The sequence below is a fragment of the Accipiter gentilis genome, chromosome 6, assembly GCF_929443795.1.
Source record: "Accipiter gentilis chromosome 6, bAccGen1.1, whole genome shotgun sequence".
In the NCBI taxonomy this organism is placed as follows: domain Eukaryota; kingdom Metazoa; phylum Chordata; class Aves; order Accipitriformes; family Accipitridae; genus Astur; species Astur gentilis.
In genome coordinates this window covers 32,628,778-32,639,343 of record NC_064885.1, presented here as the reverse complement: position 1 = coordinate 32,639,343, position 10,566 = coordinate 32,628,778, and the positions used below count along the sequence as shown (strand labels likewise).

Sequence of the window (10,566 nt, the reverse complement as noted above, 5' to 3'; positions counted from 1 at the left end):
CCTTACGCGTCACGGGGCGCCACTGTACGTCACGACGCCGCGCCCCGCCCCCTCCCCGTCGCGCGTAGAGGGAGGCGCAGGGCGGGGGCGGGTCTCGCACGTGGCCGCGAGGGCAGCGCGGCGGCACCGGCGGGGGGGGGGAGGATATGTGTGTGTGTGTGTGCGTGTGTTTGACATTTGTGACGTTTTTTACAATTAAAAAAGTTTATACCGTAAAAAAATTGGTAAATGAATGGTAACTGACTGCAATAATACCTGCAGTTGCACGTGAAGGGCTGGGCGAGCGCGGCAGGGGGTCCGATGGCGGCAGAGAGCGGCTCCTCAGCCACGAAGACCCCCTCGCACCGCTGGGTGCTTCCCCGTGCCCTCCTCCCACCCAAAACGGGCTGGCAGCCCGAGCCCGAGCCCCTGCCCGTTCCCTCGCCCAGGGCTGGGTGGGCTGCAGCGGCCGCGGACATGGCGCCCGCGCCCTTCGGCTGCCAGCCGGGCCAGAGGGGTCCCCGAGCCCACAGATGTCTTCGTAAGCCCGTGGCCTCAGCCGGAGGGGGGCCGCGTCGGTGTCCCGGCCCCCCGGCGCCGGCTGCGGCCGCAGGAGCCTCGCTGGGAGCGCCTGGCTGCTGCGGGGGCAGCGGGTGCAGGCGGAGGAGAGCGCAGCCCCAAACCGTTGCCGTTACGAAGCCTCTTCCCCCGATTCCTGCCCCTGTCGTTGCTGCCAGACCCCGCGCTCCCTTCCTGCCCCTGGGCCACGCATCCCAGCCGTCGGCACAGAGATCCCAGCCTCGCTCCTTTCTTCCAGAAACTTCTTAAATCTTCCAGAAAGGCCTAAAATTGCCGCTCCCCGATATCCTCCCCACGTCACACCCTTGTCCTCTTTTCACTGTCCGCAGCTGCCGTCTGTCCCAAGGAAGTCTGGCCAACGACAGCTTGAGTATGACACAGCCCTCTCCGGAGAAGCTGACATCCTGCTTCCTCCGCTGTTTATCTTGATGCAGAAATCTCTGCGATCACGCTTCTTACGTGCAGCGGATGACACCGCTGAGAACGGTCCTCCGAATGGAAACAGCGTGAAGGCACAGCCGGTGCGGAGCGTGCTGGTGCTGGGGACAAGGGGCTGCAGGGGGCCATCATGTGCGGCAGGGCTGGGGGGCACCAGGGATTGGGGCTCTGTGGGCAGGGTGCTGCCTGCAGGTGCAGGAGGGTGTGAGGCTGCACCAGGAGGCACCTCTGCAGGGGTTTTGCTCGGGATGCACAGACTCATCCCGGCTGGCACCAGGTCCTGCCCCAACCCGCTCTGAGCGCGGGTGGGTTCCCGAGACCCTGAGCAGGAGCAGCAGCTCCTGATTTCCACGGGTTTTAGCAGCACCGCTTGCTAGAGATGATCCATCAGAGCCCTTGGTACTGCCAGGCTGGGCATTAGCTCTGCTCGCTGGCAGGTGCAGCACTCTGCTGCCATGCCGGAGGTGGCGGTGGCCCCATGCCATACCCATGTGGCACCTTCACATCACAGTTACCATTGCCCTGCCCAGGCCCTGCAGATTTCCACTTGCTAAAGGAGCAGTTTTGTACCTCCGCTCCATCCCTCTGCTTACTTGCTGCTTACTCACCAACCCCCCTCCAGAGCCTCTGCCTTTCCCCGCAGGGTCAGGCGTTGCTCATGCAAATAGTTTGCAGGGGCCTTCCTAATTTCTGAGAAGTATCTGAAAGACCTCGATGCTCTCTGTGTTTATTTGCAAACACTATTAACCATTTCCTCTTCTTGCCCCAGCCACATCGCCTCCTGTCTGGGTCAGACCCACAGATGTGAATTCAGTTAAACCAGGGGGAGGGATCTTTGGGAACATGCGCGTTTCTCTTCCTCAGCATCTTTTTGTGGTAATTTGTGTTCCCCATTTCATTTGGGAAGTTTGCTTTCCTGGACTTTGAGGACATTCAGCTTTGGGCTTCAGTCAGCTCCATTTGAAGTGTTTGGTCATTGCTTTCTTCTTCATCTTCCAAATTTTGAGTGCTCCTTAAATACCCCAGATGCTTTTAAGCCATTTTGGGACTGAACCTCGATCCTTGGAGGCGATTGCTCAGGGTGATAGCTGTGTGCCTCGACGGTGGTGGCTGCAGGAGACTGGGGCCTCGTCTGGGTCACAGCTGTGTAGCTGGGACCCTTGCTGACGTATTGGGCCAACTTCTTCTTGGGAAAGAAAAGGACATTTATGCTTCAAAGAAGTGGTGTGACGTGCTTGCTGAAGTTCCTGTCTCTAAGTTATGAAGAACAAATGGTTTTCTCACTTATTCCTCTTTCTCCTTCCTTTTTAGCCCTTCTTTTGCTCTTTCGGTGGCCAAATAGAAGAGGACTGCCCCATGCAATTCACCACATTTCAGCTCAGAGAAAGATAATTTATTTTAAGTATCCAAGGATCTTTTTCAGGCCCCCCTCAGCTAACCCCAAGATGTGCCATCCACCCCACTGGGGTGGAGGGGATTTACCAGCATGAGTGGGGAGCCACAGCACAGCTGGAGCCAGGCTGTTTTCCTTGGCGATGGAGAAGCTGGCGTAAGAGCCAGCAGGAGCTGTGTTGGTCTTGCAGGGTGCAGGCAGGATGCAAAGCTTGCCCAAAGCCCGGGGACTGCTGCGGGGCCGAGGCCGGGCTCCTCCGCGATGCCGGCACCCAGGGCATGTGCTGGGCTGGGGCACACCACCTCTGCTCACCTCACTTTCCCCCACAGCAGCTTCCTAGGAGCGAGATTGATCTTTTCTTTTATTCTTTTCATCCTTTAAATTTTTTTTTTCAGCAAAAAGAGGAAAAAACCCCCTTTTCTCTCTCTCGCAACAGAGCAAGCTTTCCATCAGCGTGCTGCTGGAGAGCTCCCGGCTTGCCCTCCTCTGCAGTTTCTGCTGCGTGCTCTGCGGCTCTGCAAGCTCCCTGGTGCTTCCTGACTGCACACAGCCTCATCCTGCACCCCAAGCAGCCTGGATAGGCTCTGGTGCCGGTCCCCAGCCTGCTGGGGAGCAGAGGGGGAGCGCTGGGACACAGGTTTCCGAAGGAAGCTGAGCATCTGTAAACATTGCTGTATGGTCTGCATCTAGCCACCACTGGTTTCTAGTGGACGTGGCAGCCTCCCCGCCCCGGATACCAGCTTGTGCCCCATTTCGAGCGTGCATTGGAAAGTTTGAGCAATTCGTGCTACGATTTTAATCAGAGCCCTCTGCTGCTATGCGGGGTGGGGAGGGTGAGCCAGTTTTTCCTGCTGATCCCTAGTTTGGTGAGTAGCGATCTCGGTGGTGATACCTGTCACATCTTCCACCTCTAGAAACCAAAACATGTTGCAAGCGCCAAACAAGCCTCCCCACACACGGCCCAGATGGCTGGTGTCACCTTTTGGGGACACAAAGCCTATAGGTGGCAAAAGCCTTGCTGTCAGCTTCCATATTTTCTGGAATTTAGTTTAGTTTAGTTTAGTTAGGTTTTTTTTTTAATGAGAATGCAGGAAATTGCAAAGAAAGAGGCGATGTCCACCTTGGAGCCTACCAGCACCGTTGCACATGGTGGAGACCCCTCCTCTTGCCACCCTGCCAGGTGGTGGCCTCTGGCCAGGTGGCATGGGAAGGTGACAAGGAGGGGACAACCCCCCCCAGGCTTGCTGTGTGGCCCAAGCAGGGGAAGAAGCTCATGAGAAAGGAGTGATGCTGCAGTGCCAGGAGGAGACTGGAAGAGAGGACCCAGGACAGGCTGGATTGAGCCACCAACCCAGGGTGAGCCCTGCCTGCCCTGGCTCAGAACACCCTCGTTGGCCATCCCGAATTAGGGGTGGCTTCCCCAGCCCGCTCGCCTGCCAGGGCCATGTTTGAAAGCGAGAGGTGAGCAAGCCCCGGTCCTGCTGCTTGTTTCTGAAAGCCCAGAAAATAATGAAATCATCGTGAGAATCACATCCTTCACCCCGATTATTAATTTTCCCCTCACACTTTCCAAAATTGCAGGGCACTGAAGGTGTGTTCGAGAGAAGCGGAGGAGCCAGCCACAGTGTGCTTTCACCTTCGGTTATTTCCTATGCGAGTATTAGTCAGTGAGGCGAGCGGGGAACATCACCGGTGGAGAAATTAAAGAAGTCTGCTGCAAAGGTCACCCCAATAACAGCACCCCAGCCCTGGGCACCTGACCCTGCTCTCTGCAAATCTGTCTGTGGAGAAACACACCTAAGGAGGTAAAACTTCTTCTCCTCTTCCTCCTCTCCCATCCCTTCCCGGTGGGAGCAGCCTGCCAATGGTGCCCCACAGCTGCTCAGACCCTGCCTGGCTGCCCAGTGCCACATGTCCCCCAACACCCCACTGCCATGGGCACCTGCTGGCAGCACCCATGGGTGCCTGGGAACCCAAGACAGCCCTTTGACTTATGGGCCAGGCTTGCGGTTGAGGACATGTCCCCAGTGGTCCCTGCCTGCTCCATCCCTGGGAGCTTTCCCCAGAAAGGGTGCGGGCTCAGAGGTGCCCGTCCCCGCTGCTCGGCAGCCGGGTGCCTGCGTGGGAGCGCACCGGGAGCGCGCGGGGAGGGGAAGGGGCCAGGGCTGGCTCAGCTGATCCTCGCGTCTGTGGGGAGGAAGCTGGGGGCGGGAGGCAGCCCGGGTTTCCCTCTGGGGCAGAGATGGGCACGTTTCATTTCCACCCCAGCCCCTGCCGCGCACGCCAGAGAACAAGCTGCCACTGTGGGGAAGGAAGAAAGGAGAGAGCCGGGGGTGGCACGGCATGGCACGGCACGGCAAGGCACACCTGCCAGGGCAGGGGACCAGCTGGCTCGCCATGGCTCCGCGTGCCTCGAAGACAATGTGGGGCAGCGTGGAGGTGGCCCTGACCGGCCTCTGCACCATCCTGCTCTGCTGCGGCCCCATGCTGGCCAGCTGCCGCCGGGGTAGGTACCGGAGCATGGCGTGCTCGCCGATATGGCCCGTGTTGTTTGCAGCTGGTGGAAAACGTCTAAGGGCTGGGAGCTTTGTAGTTAAAAATAGCTCTGGCATCAAGAAGGCAGAAAACCCAAAGCTTTTGGGGACGTGCAGCTGAAGCGAGGGAAATGGGGATGCTCAGGGCAGAAACGGGGATGCTCAGGGCAGAAATGGGGTTAAAGGATAGAGAAGGGGACATGTCCCCCTCCCATGGTGGCAGCACTGGAACCGCATTGTGGGCACACTGTCTACGATCAGGGTTTGGTGTTGAGCCTCTGGGTTTGCCAGTGCCATGCAGGGTCTGGGGTTTTCTGCTCTGGCTCTCATGGCTTCGGGCTGTGACTTTGGGCTGCGCCTCCCGGTTTGGACTTGATCCTGAGGGAGCCAGGGTCCTGTGTGCAGTTTTGCTCAGGGTGAAATTTGGGGGAGAAAGGGAGATGGAAGGGAAGGAGTGAGTCTGGGCAGAGCGAGCAAGAGCCCTGATGAAGCCGTGTCCCCCTTTCCTCCCAGCCTGGCTCTTTCTTTGGTGGCTTCAGGTGTTTTCTGCCCCGAGGCTGTGTGCAGGGCTGGGCGTCCCTCGGAGCAGATGTTACCTCTGGTGCTGGGAAGATGCAGGGAAACATGTAAATGCAACCTCGGCTTTCAGAAGTCCTCCGAGTGCTTCATTCATTTCTGGCAGCAGCACTGGGTAGGAAGCAAAGCCCTGAGCCTGCTGAATATTTCCTGTTAAACAGAAGAAACCCAGAACATTGCAAAAATAATACCTCTCGGTGTGGGCACTGCCACGGCCAGCACTGCCTGTGGGAGCCAGGGCACTTCCCTCCCTCCCTCCCTCCCTCCTCCCGTTCAGTCTCATCCCTCATTTCTCAGCCCAGTTTTCCATCTAATCCTGTATCTATTCAAGGAACTGTCCTGGTTCCTTTTCTGGTTGGTGATGCTGAGGTCATGGTCCTATGGCCTCAGGCTAGTACTGGAGCGACTGGGAAGGAGTTTTTAACTCTGCCTGCAAGCCCTGGGGCTGCTATCAGTGTTGATTTCTGAAAAGGCAAGATTAGCTTCTTACTGGCAGGGACTTTTCAAAGCATTGGCAGTTTGAATAGCTTGGTCAGATAAATTGTGTGAAACATGCTTCTTTCTGCTTTTTATTGCTCCCCACAAAAGTTAATGCAGCAACTGCCTCGTCCTGCTGGATGGGGCTGGCTGAGCCGGGATGTTGAGAGCCTGGCCCATGTTCATGTTCACAGCATCCCCGCTGCCCGGAGTGGGATGAGCCGCTTGGAATAATGGGCAGGGAAATGTGGCAAAGCAGCAGGACTGGTGCTAAGGGCTGTGGGGGCTGTGGCCGTGGCTGACTGCCCTCTGTGCTGGGAGCAGCTTGGCAAGGCTGGCCAGGACCCCCCCGGGGTGGGTGCCTGGCTGCCCACTTACATGCGAGGAGGGGACAGGCAGCTGGAAAGGGACGGCATCGTAAGCTCTAGGTCACTCTGCCCCATCAGATGGTCTCAGGCTGGGGATGGCAAATACGGTGCCCTGGGCAGCCCCTGCCGGCTCTGTGCTCCCAGCATGGAGCAGTGGGCAGAGCCGGAGCACCCTGGCAGGCAGCCGGGCACGCGATGGGCTGCGCTGCGGAGTGCTGCCCCAGCCCAGGACTTGGTCCCTCTGCTCGCCTTCAGAGGCAACATCAGCTGGAGGAAGGATGACTCAGACACTAAAATACAGGATAAATTTAAAAAGGATACAATCCCCAAAGCCTGTTTTCCCCTGTGCAGGTGTTCTGGGTTGATTTTAGGTAGCCCAGACCACAATCAGCTCTGCTGAAACCACTTCATGGTACAGTTACTACCCCTGAGCATCCCCCTCTGGCCGGCAGGCACACACTCAGAAAGGGGAGACGCGGTGTGATGTACCTCCCTGTGATCTGGGGTGACTGGCCTTGCATCCTTGGTTCCTGCATGGGGGGTATGCCGGTTTCTGAGACCTGTGCCCACCGTAACCATGTCTGTTCCTTGTTTCCTCTCTCCCAAACAGTGACCTTGTTCCCAGCAGTGTTAACTCTCCCTGCAGGCAGCTCAGCCACCTTCTTTTGCAATATCTCCATGGACAACGACTCTGGCTCAGAGTACAGCCTCAATTGGTACAAGGAGACCAACCACAGCCAAGCCCAAAAAATCGCTGAGATCAGCCGGAACAACCCACAGACGAAGACAGAGAAGTACCTGCTCACCAACCACACTCCTGCCTTCAAGATTGAGATCCTGAACCTCTACCAGAATGACTCAGGCTCCTACTACTGTGGACTAATCACCTTCTTTGAACCCGATAAAGTGATGGAGAGCAACCGGTCCCACCTGGTGGTCACAGGTCAGCCTGGGGGCTGAGCTGATGGGAACAGCTCATTGGCATCGTCCCATAGTGCTACCCCTTCCAACACAGTGCAGCCCCAGGGCATAAGGCAGGCAGTACCCTGCTGAGGGAGAACCTGGTGTGGGTCAGGAGAGCACAGCTCTGCCCTTTTCCCTCTCCTTCCATGCAGGGTTGAGGTCTAGGGACACAAGCTGTCCTCCCCCATCTGCATTGCAGCTGGATCTGGTCCTGAGGCAGGAGGTCTCTATAACCTGCTGGGACTGTGTCCCGATGATGCTGTGGGGAGAAGTGAGTCCATACCCATGGATGGAGGCAGGAGACCAGCACAGGGAGCTGCTTTCACCCACAGATGGAGGCAGGAACCATTGTAGGGAGCTGCCTTCACCCCTGAACAGCTCCTTTGGGGATAGAGATTGTGTTTGGGGTGACGACCAGGGCTCTGACCTCTCGAACAGCCAGTGTTGGTGTAGATACCCTTGTTGCAAAACCATGCCCTGGGAGGGTCTCATAGCACCATGGCGTGGGAGACTGAGATCTTGCAGCAAGATCTTCCATGCCCTTGCTTGGCAGCATGGAGGCTTTGTGGGGATGAAGGTAGCCTTTTAGAAAAAGGACAAGCACTGCAGAAGTCACTCTCACATCTCTTCCCAACGTGAGCTGATGCTGTGATGGCGCCAGGACATGGAAGCAGCGGGTAGGTTTGGGGAAGCTGTGTCCTCCATGGGGCTCTGTTGGGCATGGGGTCATGCTGCAGGGCTGCTTCTGGCTGCAGAGCGGTGCCCTGGCTCCCTGCACTCCAACTCTCAGCGGTGTGGGATCATCCTCACCACCTGCAATGGGAAGGAATGGGACATGGCCAAAACATCCCCCATGTCAGCCGAAATTCAGGGCCTTTGGTGAGGCTGTGGCAGCCCGCCTGGGACTGAGCCCTTTCTGGGGACAGCCCCCATGTTCCCCTGTTGCCTTTCACAAGGACTAGAGGCCATTTTACACTCCTGACCTGCTGTTTTGTTCTCCCTTTTTTGGATGGCTATTACAGCAGCCCCTGAGAAGACAAATGCCACAGATGAGCCCGAGATGGAGGAAGGCAGTGCCCCGAACCACAGCAGGGCTGTGCTCGTGGGCATCTTGCTGCTGACTGGGGCGGTTGTGCTGCTGATCTTCGGCTACCTCACCATCACGTACCGGAGAGGAGGTATGATCCTCCACAGGGACCATGCTGCACTGAGGGGCTGGGGTCTGCCACGGCACCTGATGGGTGATGCTCATCCAGCAAACCCAGCTGGGACCTGGGGCAGCCAGATGCCTGCAGCTCCCTGGGGTACACGGGCTGGTTCAATGTGCTACACTCAGCTGTGGGATGTCCCCATGGGACAGGTATCTCCATGCCTAGGGGAGAAGGGTTCTCTGGGCCCTGCTCGCCCTTCATAGAGCCCCCAGACCACATGCTGTGGCTTTGCAGCGCTCGTTAGTGCGGTGCCTTAATGTTGCACGTGAATCCCTCCCATGCACCTTTGGGGCACCTCATCATCTCCTTGCTGCAGCACTGGGCGTTGCCTCAGCCATGCCACAGGCACCCAGGGGAGCTCTCCCGGAGGGGACCCCTGAGGAATCGCACCCCACGAATCCCAGTTAAACCCTAGACAGTGGGCTGGTATCTCACTTGTCCTTGTAATGCTCAGGGTCTTAGACCGGAGTGGAGATGGAGGAAGTGTGGTGCAATGGTTGCCATGTCCAGCACTCTCCTAGGATGTGGGGGCTGGGTCAGCCCCAGCCCCAGATGCTCGAGCTATCTTGGCATCTTCTAACCAAATGTGTTACTTTGCAGATGTGCAGAAACCACCAAGTGAAAACACACCAGCGGTGAGTTTTCCGTCTCTGATGCCCTTCCGTGCTGCAGGGGAGCATTGTGACATTGCTGGGGTGCAGAGGGTGCAGGGCCTCCCTTTATCAGCCCTTCACAGGCTTCTCGCTCCTCCTGTCTTCTCTGATGCTGCTTGATCTTTTCTGCACAGTTACAACTGCATTTCTGCACCTGCAGCACAGCCCCATCACAAAATCAAAAAAACTGCCCGAGGGAGGATGGGACCTCTCTAGTCCAACCCTTGCTCAAAACAGGGTTATCTTTGATAGTGGATTGTGTTGCTATAGAAAATGGGAGGAAACATTCCTCCCCCAATATATTAAGCTGAAATTTCTTTTGCTGCAGCTAGCTCCTGCTTCCTGTCTTCCTTTTGCCAGGCACCACCGGGAGGAGTATGGCTCCATCTACTCTCCAATCCCATTAGGTAGCTGAAGGCAGCGAGTAGGTCGCCCTTTGCTCTCCCCTCTCTGGGCTGAGCAAACTCAGCCCCGGGCTCTCCTGGTGCACCCTGTGCCAGCTCGGAGCCCAATGGAGAGGTGGGAAAAGGGCTCCTAGTACAACCCTGCCTTCCATGGCTGGGCAGGCAGGGAGCCCAACCTGCCTGCAGAGGCAGAGAGCTGAGACTCACCTGGCTTCGGTGGTGACCCCAAGGCTCACAGTCTTGTTTCTCTGGGAAAATGCTATCCCAGGTCTGCGTGTCTTTCTGCTTTGTGTCGCTCTCACCTTCCCAGCATGCTTCAGAACTGGTTTCAGCACTTGCTGTAAAAAGGGGATTGTGCTGGGGATGGCGGGTGCCTCTGGATGATGAAGTGCCCCAATGGGGTTTCCTTGCAGAAAGAAGAGAAGCCCCCCGTGGTGTCCATATCCACCGTGGACTACGGCGTGCTGGAGTTTCAGTGCAACCAGCGCACCCAGGTGCCCCCCGAGACCTGTCCAGTTGACCAGACTGAATACGCCACCATCGTCTTCCCAGAGGAGAAACCCGTCACGCCGGAGCGGGGGAAGAAACACCAAGATGAGAGGACTCGGCAGCTGCAGTCACAGCCCTGCTGAGGGCTGGGGTCCCTCCTCGCCAGGGGGTGTGGGCAGGGACAGGCTGCCCCAGACCCTCGCTCCCACTGCAGTTTGCAGTTGGGACAAATAGAGTGTGCCAGGACCAGAGCGACAGAGGCGCCGCTGCTGGAGTTGATATCAGACAGTCCTGGCCGTGGTGGGATTGTGGCCATGAGATGGGTACCTCGGGACAAGGAAGGTCTCTTCTGGGCATCATGTGCCACCTCTTCGCTCAGGGCTGGGAGGAGGGCTGGGGCAGAGCAGTGATGCCAACAGGTCTGTCCCAAAGGCGATTTACGTCGTGCCTCAGTTTTCTACCTCTACCTGGGGCTCTCTGGAGTGGCCACAATGCTTCTATT

The 10,566-nt window shown here is 57.5% G+C and overlaps 1 protein-coding gene across 1 annotated transcript; it reads left to right on the top strand.

Moving 5' to 3' along the window:
• Positions 1 to 4,786: 4,786 nt before the first annotated feature.
• On the top strand, positions 4,787 to 10,361 carry PDCD1 (programmed cell death 1). The gene is made up of 5 exons (XM_049802845.1): positions 4,787 to 4,895; positions 6,955 to 7,287; positions 8,330 to 8,485; positions 9,119 to 9,157; positions 9,996 to 10,361. The coding sequence occupies exons 1-5, from the start codon at positions 4,787 to 4,789 to the stop codon at positions 10,205 to 10,207; spliced, it is 849 nt and encodes a 282-aa protein (XP_049658802.1). The 3' UTR covers positions 10,208 to 10,361.
• The last annotated feature ends 205 nt before the right edge of the window (positions 10,362 to 10,566 follow it).